The 18,657-nt window shown below is 47.8% G+C and overlaps 1 protein-coding gene across 1 annotated transcript in view; it reads right to left on the bottom strand.

Moving 5' to 3' along the window:
* LOC121845625 (collagen alpha-1(XI) chain-like) overlaps positions 1–18,657 on the bottom strand; it is a 92,414-nt gene that overhangs the window by 53,484 nt on the left and 20,273 nt on the right. Inside the window, exons 4-17 of the mRNA XM_042317212.1 lie at positions 17,971–18,133; positions 14,565–14,687; positions 12,321–12,440; positions 11,354–11,482; positions 11,170–11,217; positions 10,993–11,034; positions 9,628–9,690; positions 9,286–9,360; positions 7,203–7,286; positions 5,864–5,920; positions 5,617–5,669; positions 5,484–5,520; positions 4,701–4,754; positions 4,065–4,118 (exon numbers count right to left, since the gene is read on the bottom strand). Coding sequence (XP_042173146.1) covers positions 4,065–4,118; positions 4,701–4,754; positions 5,484–5,520; positions 5,617–5,669; positions 5,864–5,920; positions 7,203–7,286; positions 9,286–9,360; positions 9,628–9,690; positions 10,993–11,034; positions 11,170–11,217; positions 11,354–11,482; positions 12,321–12,440; positions 14,565–14,687; positions 17,971–18,133 — 1,102 coding nt within the window. The remainder of the gene's footprint in view (positions 1–4,064; positions 4,119–4,700; positions 4,755–5,483; positions 5,521–5,616; positions 5,670–5,863; positions 5,921–7,202; positions 7,287–9,285; positions 9,361–9,627; positions 9,691–10,992; positions 11,035–11,169; positions 11,218–11,353; positions 11,483–12,320; positions 12,441–14,564; positions 14,688–17,970; positions 18,134–18,657) is intronic.

Below are 18,657 nucleotides of genomic sequence, written 5' to 3'. Positions count from 1 at the left end.
GAGAGAAAGAGAGAACAGAGAGAAATAGAGAACAGAGAGAACAGGGAGAAATAGAGAACAGAGAGAAAGAGAGAACAGAGAGAAATAGAGAACAGAGAGAAAGAGAGAACAGAGAGAACAGGGAGAAATAGAGAACAGAGAGAACAGAGAGAACAGAGAGAACAGAGGGAACAGGGAGAAAAGAGAGAGAGAACAGAGAGAACAGAGGGATCAGGGAGAAATAGAGAACAGAGAGAAAAGAGAGAGAGAACAGAGAGAACAGAGAGAACAGAGAGAAAGAGAGAACAGAGAGAAAGAGAGAACAGAGGGAACAGAGAGAAAGAGAGAACAGAGAGAACACAGAGAGAGAACAGAGAGAAAGAGAGAACAGAGAGAAAGAGAGAGAGAACAGAGAGAACAGAGGGAACAGGGAGAAATAGAGAACAGAGAGAAAGAGAGAACAGAGAGAAAGAGAGAACAGAGAGAAAGAGAGAACAGAGAGAACAGAGGGAACAGGGAGAAATAGAGAACAGAGAGAACAGAGAGAACAGAGGGAACAGAGAGAACAGGGAGAAAAGAGAGAGAGAACAGAGAGAACAGAGGGATCAGGGAGAAATAGAGAACAGAGAGAAAAGAGAGAGAGAACAGAGAGAACAGAGAGAACAGAGAGAACAGAGAGAAAGAGAGAACAGAGAGAAAGAGAGAACAGAGGGAACAGAGAGAAAGAGAGAACAGAGAGAAAGAGAGAAAGAGAGAACAGAGAGAACACAGAGAGAGAACAGAGAGAAAGAGAGAACAGAGAGAAAGAGAGAGAGAACAGAGAGAACAGAGGGAACAGGGAGAAATAGAGAACAGAGAGAAAGAGAGAACAGAGAGAAAGAGAGAACAGAGAGAAAGAGAGAACAGAGAGAACAGAGGGAACAGGGAGAAATAGAGAACAGAGAGAACAGAGAGAACAGAGGGAACAGAGAGAAAAGAGAGAGAGAACAGAGAGAACAGAGGGAACAGAGAGAAAAGAGAGAACAGAGGGAACAGAGGGAACAGAGAGAAAGAGAGAACAGAGAGAACAGAGAGAAAGAGAGAACAGAGAGAAAGAGAGAACAGAGGGAACAGAGAGAAAAGAGAGAACAGAGAGAAAGAGAGAACAGAGAGAACAGAGAGAGAACAGAGAGAACAGAGGGAACAGGGAGAAATAGAGAACAGAGAGAAAGAGAGAACAGAGGGAACAGAGAGAAAAGAGAGAACAGAGAGAACAGAGGGAACAGAGAGAAAGAGAGAACAGAGAGAACAGAGGGAACAGGGAGAAATAGAGAAAGGAGGGTTATTCCCTCAGACTATCCCGTCCATAGGACCAGTTGCAGAAGTTAGTGAGTTTGAAGGAGAGCTGGATAGGGTTTATATACACTGCTCAAAAGATAAAGGGAACACTAAAATAACACGTCCTAGATCTGAATGAATTAAATATTCTTAGTAAATACTTTTTTCTTTACATAGTTGAATGTGCTGACAATAAAATCACACAAAAACTATCAATGGAAATCTAATTTATCAACCCATGGAGGTCTGGATTTGGAGTCACACTCAAAATGAAAGTGGAAAACCACACTACAGGCTGATCCAACTTTGATGTAATGTCCTTAAAGCAAGTCAAAATGAGGCTCAGTAGTGTGTGTGGCCTCCACGTGCCTGTATGACCTCCCTACAAGGCCTGGGCATGCTCCTGATGAGGTGGCGGATGGTCTCCTGAGGGATCTCCTCCCAGACCTAGACTAAAGCATCCGCCAACTCCTGGACAGTCTGTGGTGCAACGTGGCGGATGGAGGATGGATGGATGGAGCGAGACATGATGTCCCAGATGTGCTCAATTGGATTCAGGTCTGGGGAACGGGCGGTCCATAGCATCAATGCCTTCCTCTTGCAGGAACTGCTGACACACTCCAGCCACATGAGGTCTAGCATCGTCTTGCATTAGGAGGAACCCAGGGCCAACCGCACCAGCATATGGTCTCACAATAGGTATGAGGATCTCATCTCGGTACCTAATGGCAGTCAGGCTACCTCTAGCGAGCACATGGAGGGCTGTGCGGCCCCCCAAAGAAATGCCACCCCACACCATGACTGACCCACCGCCAAACCGGTCATGCTGGAGGATGTTGCAGGCAGCAGAACGTTCTCCATGGCGTCTCCAGCCTCTGTCACGTCTGTCACATGTGCTCAGTGTGAACCTGCTTTCATCTGTGAAGAGGGCGCCAGTGGCGAATTTGCCAATCTTGGTGTTCTCTGGCAAATGCCAAACGTCCTGCACGGTGTTGGGCTGTAAGCACAACCCCCACCTGTGGACATTGGGCCCTCATACCACCCTCATGGAGTCTGTTTCTGACCGTTTGAGCAGACACATGCACATTTGTGGCCTGCTGGAGGTCATTTTGCAGGGCTCTGGCAGTGCTCCTCCAGCTCGTCCTTGCACAAAGGCGGAGGTAGTGGTCCGGCTGCTAGGTTGTTGCCCTCCTAAGTCCTCCTTCACGTCTCCTGATGTACTGGCCTGTCTCCTGATAGCGCCTCCATGCTCTGGACACTACGCTGACAGACACAGCAAACCTTCTTGCCACAGCTCGCATTGATGTGCCATCATGGATGAGCTGTGTGGGTTGTAGACTCCGTCTCATGCTACCACTAGAGTGAAAGCACCGCCAGCATTCAAAAGTGACCAAAACATCAGCCAGGAAGCATAGGAACTGAGAAGTGGTCTGTGGTCACCACCTGCAGAACCACTCCTTTATTGGGGGGTGTCTTGCTAATTGCCTATAATTTCCACCTGTTGTCTATTCCATTTGCACAACAGCATGTGAAATTTATTGTCAATCAGTGTTGCTTCCTAAGTGGACAGTTTGATTTCACAGAAGTGTGATTGACTTGGAGTTACATTGGGTTGTTTAAGTGTTCCCTTTATTTTTTTGAGCAGTGTACATACTGTACAGTCAGCATAGAGAATAAGATATGGGTTTATATACATACTGTACAGTCAGCATAGAGAATAAGAGATGGATATATATATATATATACTGTACAGTCAGCATGGAGAATAAGATATGGGTTTATCTACATACTGTACAGTCAGCATGGAGAATAAGAGATGGATATATATATATATATACTGTACAGTCAGCATGGAGAATAAGAGATGGATATATATATATATATACTGTACAGTCAGCATGGAGAATAAGATATGGGTTTATATACATACTGTACAGTCAGCATGGAGAATAAGATATGGGTTTATCTACATACTGTACAGTCAGCATAGAGAATAAGATATGGGTTTATCTACATACTGTACAGTCAGCATAGAGAATAAGATATGGGTTTATCTACATACTGTACAGTCAGCATAGAGAATAAGATATGGGTTTATCTACATACTGTACAGTCAGCATGGAGAATAAGATATGGGTTTATCTACATACTGTACAGTCAGCATGGAGAATAAGATATGGGTTTATCTACATACTGTACAGTCAGCATAGAGAATAAGATATGGGTTTATCTACATACTGTACAGTCAGCATGGAGAATAAGATATGGATATATATATATATACTGTACAGTCAGCATAGAGAATAAGATATGGGTTTATCTACATACTGTACAGTCAGCATGGAGAATAAGATATGGGTTTATCTACATACTGTACAGTCAGCATGGAGAATAAGATATGGGTTTATCTACATACTGTACAGTCAGCATAGAGAAAAGATATGGTCAGCATGGAGAATAAGATATACATACTGTACAGTCAGCATAGAGAATAAGATATGGGTTTATCTACATACTGTACAGTCAGCATAGAGAATAAGATATGGATATATATATATATATATATACTGTACAGTCAGCATAGAGAATAAGATATGGGTTTATCTACATACTGTACAGTCAGCATAGAGAATAAGATATGGATATATATATATATATACTGTACAGTCAGCATAGAGAATAAGATATGGGTTTATCTACATACTGTACAGTCAGCATGGAGAATAAGATACAGTAAGCCAATCAGAGTAGGTTCTATCCTCTCTCACCTTCCCACCGGTCTCACCCGGAGCACCTCTGTTCCCATCCGTCCCAGCTCGACCCTGGAACACACACACACAGACACACACACAGACACACACACACACAGACACACACACAGACACACACACACAGACACACACACACACAGACACACACAGACACACACACAGACACACACACACACAGACACACACACACACACACACACACAGACACACACACAGACACACACACACACACACACACACACACACACACACACACACACACACACACACACACACACACACACACACACACACACACACACAGACACACACAGACACACACAGACACACACAGACACACACAGACACACACACACACACACACACACAAACACACAGACACACACACAGACACACACACACACAGACACACACAGACACACACACACACACACACACACACACAGACACACACACACACACACACACACACACACACACACACACACACACACACAGACACACACACACACACACACACTCACACACACACACACACACGTTGTGGTGTTGTTTGCATACGAATGTAACGTACTGAAATAGCATTTGAAATGTCCATCTGTACACTGAACAGTCTTAGACAGACAGTCTCACCCTCTTCCCTGACTTTCCATTCATCCCTGCTTGGCCCATAATACCTCTAGAACCCTGTGGAGGGAGAGAGAGAGGGGGGAGAGGGAGAGAGTGGCGGGAGAGGGAGAGGGAGAGAGTGGGGGTAGAGGGAGACGGAGAGGGGGAGAGAGGGGGGAGAGGGAGTGAGAGAGAGAGAGAGTGGGGAAGAGGGAGAGCAAGAGAGAGAGACAGAGAGAAAGAGGGAGAGAGGGAGAGAGAGGGGGAGTGGGGGGAGAGAGAGAGAGAGAGGGAGATAGGGGGAGTGGGGGAAGAGAGAGAGAGAGAGAGAGAGAGGGGGGGAGAGAGGAGAGGGAGAGAGAGAAAAGAGGGGGAGAGGGAGAGAGAGAGAGAGAGAGAGAGAGAGAGAGAAGAGGGAGAGAGGGAGAGAGTGGGGGAGAGAGGGAGAGAGAGAGAGAGTGGAGGGGAGAGGGAGAGAGAGAGAGAGAGAGAGAAAGAGGGAGAGAGTGGGGGGAGAGAGCGAGAGAGACAGAGAGAGAGAAAGAGGGAGAGAGAGGGGGGAGTGGGGGAGAGAGAGAAAGAGGGAGAGAGGGAGAGAGAGGGGGAGTGGGGGAGAGAGAGAGAGAGAGAGAGAGAGAGAGAGAGAGAGAGAAAGAGGGAGAGAGGGAGAGAGTGGGGGAGAGAGCGAGAGAGAGACAGAGAGAAAGAGGGAGAGAGGGAGAGAGAGGGGGGGGTGGGGGAGAGAGAGAGAGTGGGGGGGGGGGGAGGGAGAGAGAGAGAGAGAGAGAGAGAGAGAGAGAGAGGGGCGAGAGGGAGAGAGAGCGGGGGGCGAGAGAAAGTGAGACTTAAGGGAGAGATGGATTGATCATCAGATGGCCATAAGATGTCATCCATGACTCTAATCAGACATGCCATGTGTCGTCATGGCATTATGACTTACCGCTGGTCCCATCTCCCGGCTACTCCCTTCAGCCCCGAGGGACCCGAGTTACCCTGGAAACAAAGAGGTCAGAGGTTAAATCAGGAAGCTCTTGCAAGCTTTTTCTCCACCCTTAGTTCACCAGAACCTTGATTAAGGCTAAACAGAAACTCTTAGAAGACAGTGGACGGTTAGCATTTCCCATAGGAAAGCATGTCACAGTTAGCCACCATGCTAACACCAGCAGGACATGGACATGTATCCTCACCAGCGGTCCAGGACGTCCCATAAGGCCTAGTGGTCCAGGTGGTCCCTTCATAGACAACTGGAGAGAGAGAGAGAGAGACACAGAGAGACAGAGACAGAGAGATGTTAGAGAACTGTGAACTGCCTCAAAGCCTGGAGGCTGGGAACTCCTCAAAGCCTGGAGGCTGGGAACTCCTCAAAGCCTGGAGGCTGGGAACTCCTCTAAGCCTGGAGGCTGGGAACTCCTCTAAGCCTGGAGGCTGGGAACTCCTCTAAGCCTGGAGGCTGGGAACTCCTCTAAGCCTGGAGGCTGGGAACTCCTCTAAGCCTGGAGGCTGGGAACTCCTCTAAGCCTGGAGGCTGGGAACTCCTCTAAGCCTGGAGGCTGGGAACTCCTCTAAGCCTGGAGGCTGGGAACTCCTCTAAGCCTGGAGGCTGGGAACTCCTCAAAGGTAGTGAAGTCTAACACATTGGTTGTTCCTTACAGTATAACAGAACCAGTGGTCACATTCATGTCACATATGGTCATCACTGTGGTCTGCTGTAGCAGTATGGTTATACTATGGTTATAATATGGTTATATTATGGTTATAATATGGTTATATTATGGTTATATTATGGTCATCACAGTGGTCTGCTGTAGCAGTATGGTTATATTATGGTTATATTATGGTTATATTATGGTTATATTATGGTTATATATGGTTATATATGGTTATATTATGGTCATCACAGTGGTCTGCTGTAGCAGTATGGTTATACTATGGTTATACTAGGGTTATATTATGTTATATTATGGTTATATATGGTTATATTATGGTTATATTATGGTCATCTCAGTGGTCTGCTGTAGCAGTATGGTTATACTATGGTTATACTATGGTTATATTATGGTTATATTATGGTTATATTATGGTCATCACAGTGGTCTGCTGTAGCAGTATGGTTATATATGGTTATAATATGGTTATATTATGGTCATCACTGTGGTATGCTGTAGCAGTATGGTTATATTTTGGTCATCACTGTGGTCTGCTGTAGCAGTATGGTTATATTATGGTCATCACTGTGGTATGCTGTAGCAGTATGGTTATATTATGGTCATCACTGTGGTATGCTGTAGCAGTATGGTTATATTATGGTCATCACTGTGGTATGCTGTAGCAGTATGGTTATATTTTGGTCATCACTGTGGTCTGCTGTAACAGTATGGTTATATATGGTTATATTTTGGTCATCACTGTGGTCTGCTGTAACAGTATGGTTATATATGGTTATATTTTGGTCATCACTGTGGTCTGCTGTAACAGTATATTATGGTCAAATATAAGGTGATGTTACAGTGATGTTGCTGTCTTTACCTTGGTCTGTTGTAGGATGGCCTGGGCTTGAGCCTCCTGGGCTGATATCACTGGTCCTGTTAGTTGGACACCACCTGCCTGGAACTACACACACACACACACACACACACACACACACACACACACACACACACACACACACACACACACACACACACACACACACACACTCACATCTGTTAGTGGGTCTCCATCTCATTGGAACTAAAGACATAATGCAGACTTTTACAGGTAGCCTAGTGGTTAGAGTGTAGGGGCGGCAGGTAGCCTAGTGGTTAGAGTGTAGGGGCGGCAGGTTAGAGTGTAGGGGCGGCAGGTGCCTAGGGTTAGAGTGTAGGGGCGGCAGGTAGCCTAGTGGTTAGAGTGTAGGGGCGGCAGGTAGCCTAGTGGTTAGAGTGTAGGGGCGGCAGGTAGCCTAGTGGTTAGAGTGTAGGGGGGCAGGTAGCCTAGTGGTTAGAGTGTAGGGGCGGCAGGTAGCCTAGTGGTTAGAGTGTAGGGGCGGCAGGTAGCCTAGTGGTTAGAGTGTAGGGGCGGCAGGTAGCCTAGTGGTTAGAGTGTAGGGGCGGCAGGTAGCCTAGTGGTTAGAGTGTAGGGGCGGCAGGTAGCCTAGTGGTTAGAGTGTAGGGGCGGCGGGTAGCCTAGTGGTTAGAGTGTAGGGGGGCAGGTAGCCTAGTGGTTAGAGTGTAGGGGGCAGGTAGCCTAGTGGTTAGAGTGTAGGGGCGGCAGGTAGCCTAGTGGTTAGAGTGTAGGGGGCAGGTAGCCTAGTGGTTAGAGTGTAGGGGCGGCAGGTGGTTAGCCTAGTGGTTAGAGTGTAGGGGGCAGGTAGCCTAGTGGTTAGAGTGTAGGGGGCAGGTAGCCTAGTGGTTAGAGTGTAGGGGCGGCAGGTAGCCTAGTGGTTAGAGTGTAGGGGCGGCAGGTAGCCTAGTGGTTAGAGTGTAGGGGGTAGGTAGCTTAGTGGTTAGAGGCAGGTAGCCTAGTGGTTACAGTGTAGGGGTGGCAGGTAGCCTAGTGGTTAGAGTGTAGGGTTGGCAGGTAGCCTAGTGGTTAGAGTGTAGGGGACGGCAGGTAGCCTAGTGGTTAGAGTGTAGGGGTGGCAGGTAGCCTAGTGGTTAAAGTGTAGGGGTGGCAGCTAGCCTAGTGGTTAGAGGCAGGTAGACTAGTGGTTAGAGTGTTGGACCAGTAACCAAAAGGTTGCTGGATCGAATCCCTGAGCTGACCAGCTAAAAATCAGTCGTTCTGCCCCTGAACAAGCCAGTTAACCCACTGCTCCCTGGTAGGCTGTCATTGTAAATAAGAATTTGTTCTTAACTGACTTGCCTGGTTAAATAAAATATATATATAAATATTGGTCACAGTAGTCCCCCCCCACCCCCCTGGAGGGCCAGGTGGCAGGAAGAAGCTACTGACCCGGCTCCTGGAGGGCCAGAGAGCTGCTGGGTTACTGCAGGCTACTGACCCGGCTCCTGGAGGGCCAGAGAGCTGCTGGGTTACTGCAGGCTACTGACCCGGCTCCTGGAGGGCCAGAGAGCTGGTTACTGGGCTTGACTGCAGGCTACTGACCCGGCTCCTGGAGGGCCAGAGAGCTGCTGGGTTACTGCAGGCTACTGACCCGGCTCCTGGAGGGCCAGAGAGCTGCTGGGTTACTGCAGGCTACTGACCCGGCTCCTGGAGGGCCAGAGAGCTGCTGGGTTACTGCAGGCTACTGACCCGGCTCCTGGAGGGCCAGAGAGCTGACCCGGCTCCTGGAGGGCCAGAGAGCTGCTGGGTTACTGCAGGCTACTGACCCGGCTCCTGGAGGGCCAGAGAGCTGCTGGGTTACTGCAGGCTACTGACCCGGCTCCTGGAGGGCCAGAGAGCTGCTGGGTTACTGCAGGCTACTGACCCGGCTCCTGGAGGGCCAGAGAGCTGCTGGGTTACTGCAGGCTACTGACCCGGCTCCTGGAGGGCCAGAGAGCTGCTGGGCTTCAGTCATATTTAGAAACCAGTGGTGTGTTCAACAAGGGTGGTGTTTGTGGCGAACATGTTCGTAACAATTTCAGTTGAACGATTTGAATAAACATTCCGAAACGTTACAGGTTCTTACCTGAACAACGAGGATGTTCCCTGGAGGACCTGGTATCCCATCAGCCCCGTTGAGACCTGGCCGGCCTGGAGGACCCTGAGGAAGGGGATGGAGATAATTATGATGATAAAGAATGACATTTACTTCCTGAATTGGAAGTCCCAGGCAGAGAGAGAGAGACAGACTGATACAATGTCCCAGGCAGAGAGAGAGAGACATACTGATACAATGTATGGTGTGTTCACCTGAAAGTGTGTGTTGTGAGAGATAGATGGTGAAAATGCATGAGAGAGACAGAAGGTGTGTGTGTTAATATGTGTTTGAGACAGAGAGAGAGAGAGTGTATGTTAGTTTGTAACTCACCAGTTCTCCTAGGTCTCCTTGAGGTCCTACCAGTCCTGTGGGCCCCTGGGGTCCTTGTTCTCCCTGGAGAGAGGACACAGTACAGTATACAGTACAGTGTAGTGTTTCTTAATCCTGGTCCCGGGGACCCAAAAAGGTGCATATTTTTGTTTTTGCCCATTTTTCCCATTACTATATAGCTGATTCCACTAGTCAACACATCATCAAACCTTTGGTTAGTGGAATCAGTTGTGTTATTGGCAAAAACATTCATGTCCCTTTACATCCCCAGAATCAGGATTAAGAAACACTGAAACTGAACCAATGAAACACAACAGGTGTAGTGGAGAGAGAAACTGGACCAATGAAACACAACAGGTGTAGTGGAGAGAGAAACTGAACCAATGAAACACAACAGGTGTAGTGGAGAGAGAAACTGAACCAATGAAACACAACAGGTGTAGTGGAGAGAGAAACTGAACCAATGAAACACAACAGGTGTAGTGGAGAGAGAAACTGAACCAATGAAACACAACAGGGTGACAGAGACAATATAGAACAGGGGCTCGAGGGCCACATCGAGATTTTGAAATTCAACGGAGAGACGCATCTTTTGGGGGACCAATTGTTGGTTAGAATCCATTTGTGGGGGCCTCCCGAGTGGTGAAGCGGACTAAAGCACTGCATCGAGAGGGTTCGGCAGGCCGAGGTTTCCGTGGCCCATCGCGCTCTAGCAACACCTGTGGCGGGCCGTACGCAGTGCACACTGACACGGTCGCCAGGTTTCCTCCGACACACTGGTGCAGCTGGCTTCCGGGGTTAAGCGGGCATTGTGTCAAGAAGCAGTGCGGCTTGACTGGGTCGTGTTTCGGAGGATGCACGGCTCTCGACTTTCGCCTCTCCTGAGTCCTTACTGGAGTTGCAGCGATGGGACAAGACTGTAACTACCAATTGGATACCACGAAAAATGGGTAAAAAAATGTATATCTTTTTTCTCTTGTCTCGCGAGCCAGGCGGGCCGGATTGAAGTGCCAGGTGGCCGGATTGAAGTGCCAGGCGGGCCGGATTGAAGTGCCAGGCGGACCGGATTGAAGTGCCAGGCGGGCCGGATTGAAGTGCCAGGCGGGCCGGATTGAAGTGCCCGGGGGGCCGGATTGAAGTGCCCGGGGGGCCGGATTGAAGTGCCCGACGGGCCGGATTGAAGTGCCCGAGGGGCCGGATTGAAGTGCCAGGCGGGCCAGATTGAAGAGCCCGAGGGGCCGGATTGAAGTGCCGGGCAGGCCGGATTGAAGTGCCAGGCGGACCGGATTGAAGTGCCAGGGGGGTCATACTTTGCCCCCCCCCCCTTGATATAGAGGAATACACTAAATAACACCACTGACTCACCTCTGGTCCTGGAAGACCCCCGGGGCCTGTGATTAAGGTGCTCTGCAAGATGCCAGAGAAAACATGAAATTATTACGAGTGGCTATTTGAAGTGTGTGTGTGTGTGTGTGTGTGTGTGTGTGTGTGTGTGTGTGTGTGTGTGTGTGTGTGTGTGTGTGTGTGTGTGTGTGTACTTACTGCTCCAAAGTAGGATTGTTCTCCTTTCTCTCCTTTCTCTATTCTTTCCTGGTAGAGAGGAACACACACACACACACACAGACACACACACACACACACCCACAAGCACACATCTCTAGTTAGAGTACAAAAGAGTAGTTGTTTAGTGTTGAGTTGCTGACAGACATTGCATTGTGAGATGTACCTGTCCGTTCCAGGACTCCGCCCTCTCCCTCTCGGCCAATCCGTATCGATCTTCAAATTCCTCCTCGTATTCATACTCTCTGACCTCGTACTCATCTGTTTCGTTGTCGTAGTCTTCGTACTCTACAATCTGTCACACACACACACACACACACAAGACAACCGATCATCATCATCATATCCACAGTCAACAGTAGCACAAGAAGACATTTCAGAATGTAATCTTGAGCTGAACCACTAGAGCTAGAATACTGGTTATAATTGGAACTACAGAACCACAAAGATATTCTAGTTCTCTGATAAGAACCACAGAACCACAATGACATTCTAGTTCTCTGATAAGAACCACAGAACCACAATGACGTTCTAGTTCTCTGATTAGAACCACATAACCACAATGACATTCTAGTTCTCTGATTAGAACCACAGAACCACAATGACATTCTAGTTCTCTGATTAGAACAACAGAACCACAATGACATCCTAGTTCTCTGATTAGAACCACAGAACCACAATGACATTCTAGTTCTCTAATTAGAACGACAATGACATTCTAGTTCTCTGATTAGAACCACAGAACCTCAATGACATTCTAGTTCTCTGATTAGAACCACAGAACCACAATGACATTCTAGTTCTCTGATTAGGACCACAGAACCACAATGACATTCTAGTTCTCTGATTAGAACCACAGAACCTCAATGACATTCTAGTTCTCTGATTAGAACCACAGAACGACAATGACATTCTAGTTCTCTGATTAGAACCGCAGAACCACAATGACATTCTAGTTCTCTGATTAGAACCACAGAACAGTCCAATCCTGAGAGAATGAATGGATGGTTGAAATGGAATGCTCAGAGAGAGCAACATTAGACATGGTGTCCAGATCATTCTCTTTTTTCAACTTATTGTTTTATTGTTTATCTTTCTGTGTCTGGTCAGGTACTGTGGAGGTCACCTCTCACCTCATACTCTGTGATGTTGGGTCTCACGGTAACCGTGGAGACAGAGAGGTCGTCGTAAAGGTCACTGTAGTCAAACTCATCAAACTCCTCCACCTTCACTCTCCTGGCGGGCTTTGTCTCCTACACACACAAACACACACACACACGGTGTGTTCAGAGGCCATGGAGTGAGGCAGGAGTTAAATCGAACAGGGGACGGAGGAAGAGAGGTGGGCACATGGAACACTGGTACACGGAACACTGACACACGGAACACTGGCACACGGAACACTGGCACACGGAACACTGACACACGGAACACTGGCACATGGAACACTGGCACATGGAACACTGGCACATGGAACACTGGCACACGGAACACTGGCACACGGAACACTGGCACACGGAACACTGGCACACGGAACACTGGGCACACGGAACACTGGCACACGGAACACTGGCACACGGAACACTGGCACACGGAACACTGGCACACGGAACACTGACACACAGAACACTGGCACAGAACACTGGCACACAGAACTCTAGCACATGGAACACTGGTACATGGAACACTGGCACATAGGAACACTGGCTATAGAGGGCAGATAAAGAGGGGAAGGGAGGGAGAGAGAGAGAGAGAGAGGGGAGGGAGAGAGAGGGGGGGAGGGAGAGAGAGAGAGAGAGGGGGGGAGAGAGAGAGAGAGATAGAGGGGAGGGAGAGAGAGATAGAGAGGGGGTGGGAGAGAGATAGAGAGGGGAGGGAGAGAGAGAGTGGGGAGGGAGAGAGAGATAGAGAGGGAGGGAGAGAGAGAGAGAGAGAGATAGAGAGGGGAGGGAGGAGAGAGAGAGAGGGAGGGAGGAGAGGGAGAGAGGGGGGGGAGAGAGAGAGAGGGGGGAGAGAGAGATAGAGAGAGAGGGGGAGAGAGATAGGTGGTAGGCTTGATTACCAACAACGGAGGGAGAGAGAGATAGAGAGGGGTGGGAGAGAGAGATAGAGAGGGGAGGGAGAGAGAGAGTGGGGAGGGAGAGAGAGATAGAGAGGGGAGGGAGAGAGAGAGGGGGAGGGAGAGAGAGATAGAGAGGGGAGGGAGAGAGAGAGATAGAGAGGGGAGGGAGAGAGAGATAGAGAGGGGTGGGAGAGAGAGGGGGAGGGAGAGAGAGAGGGGGGGAGGGAGAGAGAGAGAGATAGAGAGGGGGAGAGAGAGAGGGAGGGGAGGGAGAGAGAGATAGAGAGGGGTGGGAGTGAGAGATAGAGGAGGGAGAGAGAGATAGAGAGGGGTGGGAGAGAGAGATAGAGAGGGGAGGGAGAGAGAGAGTGGGGAGGGAGAGAGAGAGTGGGGAGGGAGAGAGAGATAGAGAGGGGAGGGAGAGAGAGAGTGGGGAGGGAGAGAGAGATAGAGAGGGGCGGGAGAGAGAGAGTGGGGAGGGAGAGAGAGATAGAGAGGGGAGGGAGAGAGAGAGATAGAGAGGGGAGGGAGAGAGAGATAGAGAGGGGTGGGAGAGAGAGAGGGGAGGGAGAGAGGGGGGGGGAGAGAGAGAGTGGGGAGGGAGAGAGAGATAGAGAGGGGAGGGAGAGAGAGAGTGGGGAGGGAGAGAGATAGAGAGGGGAGGGAGAGAGAGAGATAGAGAGGGGAGGGAGAGAGAGATAGATGGGAGGGAGTGAGAGATAGAGAGGGGAGGGAGAGAGAGATAGAGAGGGGAGGGAGAGAGAGATAGAGGGGAGGGAGAGAGAGATAGAGAGGGGTGGGAGAGAGAGAGAGTGGGGAGGGAGAGAGAGAGTGGGGAGGGAGAGAGAGATAGAGAGGGGAGGGAGAGAGAGGGGAGAGAGAGAGAGAGAGAGAGAGAGAGAGAGAGAGATAGAGAGGGGAGGGAGAGAGAGATAGAGAGGGAGGGAGAGAGATAGAGAGGGGAGGGAAAGAGAGAGATAGAGGGGAGGGAGAGAGAGATAGAGAGGGGAGGGAGAGAGAGATAGAGGGGAGGGAGAGAGAGAGGGGGGGAGTGAGAGAGAGAGAGAGAGAGAGAGAGAGAGAGATAGAGAGGGGAGGGAGAGAGAGATAGAGAGGGGAGGGAGAGAGAGATAGAGGGGAGGGAGTGAGAGATAGAGAGGGGAGGGAGAGAGAGAGAGAGGGGAGGAGAGAGAGAGAGATACTGCAATGAATGGAAAGAAAGAGATCAAGATACCTCTGTCATAGAATAGGCTGTCTAATGAGACTCTCATCATCACCTCCCTGTCTCTTGATAGGCTGCCTAAAGGGAACTCACCTCCTCAGTCTCTTGTGATAGGCTGTCGTAGGGTAAAGGGGCGTGGCAGTCGGGAATGTAGTCTTGACAGTAGGTCTCTGCAGCTCTGGGGTCGGCTACGATCAACAATTGTTGGATTTCTCCCTGTGGACACATACACATTAATAACATAGTTGAAACATACACATTAACAAAACACATGAAACACACACACATTAATAACATAGTTATTAATGTTCCGTGTGCTAACACACTCATTAATAAAACACATGAAACACACACATTAATAAAACACATGAAACACACTCATTAATAAAACACATGAAACACACTCATTAATAAAACACATGAAACACACTCATTAATAAAACACATGAAACACACATTAATAAAACACATGAAACACACACATTAATAAAACACATGAAACACACACATTAATAAAACACATGAAACACGCTCATTAATAAAACACATGAAACACACACATTAATAAAACACATGAAACACACTCATTAATAAAACACATGAAACACACACATTAATAAAACACATGAAACACACACATTAATAAAACACATGAAACACACACATTAATAAAACACATGAAACACACACATTAATAAAACACATGAAACACACACATTAATAAAACACATGAAACACACACATTAATAAAACACATGAAACACACTCATTAATAAAACACATGAAACACACACATTAATAAAACACATGAAACACACACATTAATAAAACACATGAAACACACACATTAATAAAACACATGAAACACACACATTAATAAAACACATGAAACACACCATGTTTCTTTGTATTCATGTTTCTTTGTATTATGAACTGTGACTGAATGAATGTGATGACCTATCAGTGACTGAATTAATGTGATTACCTATCAGTGACTGAATGAATGTGATGACCTATCGGTGACTGAATGAATGTGATTACCTATCGGTGACTGAATGAATGTGATTACCTATCGGTGACTGAATGAATGTGATGACCTATCGGTGACTGAATGAATGTGATTACCTATCGGTGACTGAATGAATGTGATTACCTATCGGTGACTGAATGAATGTGATTACCTATCAGTGACTGAATGAATGTGATGACCTATCGGTGACTGAATGAATGTGATACCTATCGGTGACTGAATGAATGTGATGACCTATCGGTGACTGAATGAATGTAATTACCTATCGGTGACTGAATGAATGTGATTACCTATCGGTGACTGAATGAATGTGATTACCTATCGGTGACTGAATGAATGTGATTACCTATCGGTGACTGAATGAATGTGATTACCTATCGGTGACTGAATGAACGTGATTACCTATCGGTGACTGAATGAATGTGATTACCTATCGGTGACTGAATGAATGTGATTACCTATCAGTGACTGCATGAATGTAATTACCTATCGGTGACTGAATGAATGTAATTACCTATCGGTGACTGAATGAATGTGATTACCTATCGGTGACTGAATGAATGTGATGACCTATCGGTGACTGAATGAATGTAATTACCTATCAGTGACTGAATGAATGTAATTACCTATCGGTGACTGAATGAATATGATGACCTATCGGTGACTGAATGAATGTGATTAACTATCGGTGACTGAATGAATGTGATTACCTATCAGTGACTGAATGAATGTAATTACCTATCGGTGACTGAATGAATGTAATTACCTATCGGTGACTGAATGAATGTGATTACCTATCGGTGACTGAATGAATGTGATGACCTATCGGTGACTGAATGAATGTAATTACCTATCAGTGACTGAATGAATGTAATTACCTATCGGTGACTGAATGAATGTGATGACCTATCGGTGACTGAATGAATGTAATTACCTATCAGTGACTGAATGAATGTAATTACCTATCGGTGACTGAATGAATGTGATGACCTATCAGTGACTGAATGAATGTGATGACTTATCGGTGACTGAATGAATGTGATTACCTATCAGTAACTGAATGAATGTGATTACCTATCAGTAACTGAATGAATGTGATTACCTATCAGTGACTGAATTAATGTGATTGTCAACCAGAGAGTCTAATATGTGTGTCTGTAGATTTGCTTGAGCTTTGGCAATGCTTGTGATCAATGTGATTTTACAGGCTCTTTCATCGTCCCTCACCAGTCCCTCATAATTCATTAATTGTCTCCAGAGTTAACTTCACACACACACACACACACATACACACGCACACACACACACACACAAACACGCCCACACACACACATCTGAATCCAGCCCAAACACAGTTTGAGGGTCGCATCAGAGCCAGACCACCTGAGACTACAGTCATTCTACTAAATGCCCCCAGACACACTGGGGTTAAAGGTCATTCTGCTGTATGACAGGGTTCCACAACACAAACAACACAGGCAGGTAGTTTTAAACCAAACTGGAAATCCCAGACGGAATTTATCCAGTAACCAGAGATTGTCTTCTGAGTCTAGGACAAAAACATATATCTATATAACAATGACATAACATCTTTATTTATGAATTAAATATTCTGTCATGTTAGATGGGGTATGTCAGGGGACAGGGTGAAGTACATACACATGACCACAAGAGGGGGCTGTAGAGAGATATAGAGTTAGTGCTCTGTGTTTGTCTCTGTGTGCCCGGGTGTGTGTGTGTGTGTGTGTCTGACTGAATGAATGTGATTACCTGTGTGTGTGTGTGTGTGTGTGTGTGTGTGTGTGTGTGTGTGTGTGCCTGCGGGCGGGTGGGTGGGCATGTGTGTGCAGGTGTGTGAATTGTGGGTGTGTGTGCGGGTGTGTGTGCGAATCCACAGAGAATCCAACCCCACACACACAGAGAATCCAACCCCACACACAGAGAATCCAACCCCACACACACAGAGAATCCAACCCCACACACACAGAGAATCCAACCCCACACACACAGAGAATCCAACCCCACACACAGAGAATCCAACCCCACACACACTCTTACTTCCCCCAACACAGTCCTTCCTCCAACACAGTCCTACCTCCAACACAGTCCTACCTCCAACACAGTCCTACCTCCAACACAGTCCTACCCCCAACACAGTCCTACCTCCAACACAGTCCTACCCCCAACACAGTCCCACCTCCAACACAGTCCTACCTCCAACACAGTCCTACCTCCAACACAGTCCTACCTCCAACACAGTCCTACCCCCAACACAGTCCTTCCTCCAACACAGTCCTACCTCCAACACAGTCCTACCCCCAACACAGTCCCACCTCCAACACAGTCCTACCTCCAACACAGTCCTACCTCCAACACAGTCCTACCTCCAACACAGTCCTACCCCCAACACAGTCCTTCCTCCAACACAGTCCTACCTCCAACACAGTCCTACCTCCAACACAGTCCTACCTCGAAGACCTGGTCATCCAGTAGCCGTGTCCCGAACACAGTGACCCCTTCAGTGCTGACCTCTGGGTTCAGACCTCTCTGGAGCTCCAGACTCTCCACCTTCACACAGTCCAGATACAGAGTCACTGACTGACCCTCCACACTGTACGCTACCCTGTGCCATCTGGGTAGAGGGAGAGAGACAGTTATTCTAGGGTGTTGTCATACTAGATCCAGTCACTGACTAACCCTCCACACTGTGCCCTGCCCTGTGCCATCTGGGTAGAGGGAGAGAGACAGTTATTCTAGGGTGTTGTCATACTAGATCCAGTCAGTGACTGACAGTCTAAACTACTCTGTGACAGAGGGAGAGAGACAGAGTTATTCTAGGGTGTTGTCATACTAGATCCAGTCGCTGACTGACCCTCCACACTGTACCCTGCCCTGTGCCATCTGGGTAGAGGGAGAGAGACAGTTATTCTAGGGTGTTGTCATACTAGATCCAGTCACTGACTAACCCTCCACACTGTGCCCTGCCCTGTGCCATCTGGGTAGAGGGAGAGAGACAGTTATTCTAGGGTGTTGTCATACTAGATCCAGTCAGTGACTGACAGTCTAAACTACTCTGTGACAGAGGGAGAGAGACAGAGTTATTCTAGGGTGTTGTCATACTAGATCCAGTCGCTGACTGACCCTCCACACTGTACC

The sequence above is a fragment of the Oncorhynchus tshawytscha genome, unplaced genomic scaffold (assembly GCF_018296145.1).
Source record: "Oncorhynchus tshawytscha isolate Ot180627B unplaced genomic scaffold, Otsh_v2.0 Un_contig_1368_pilon_pilon, whole genome shotgun sequence".
Lineage (NCBI taxonomy): Eukaryota > Metazoa > Chordata > Actinopteri > Salmoniformes > Salmonidae > Oncorhynchus > Oncorhynchus tshawytscha.
Note: the sequence above shows the minus strand (reverse complement) of the source record. Positions and strands in the feature narration are given on the sequence as shown.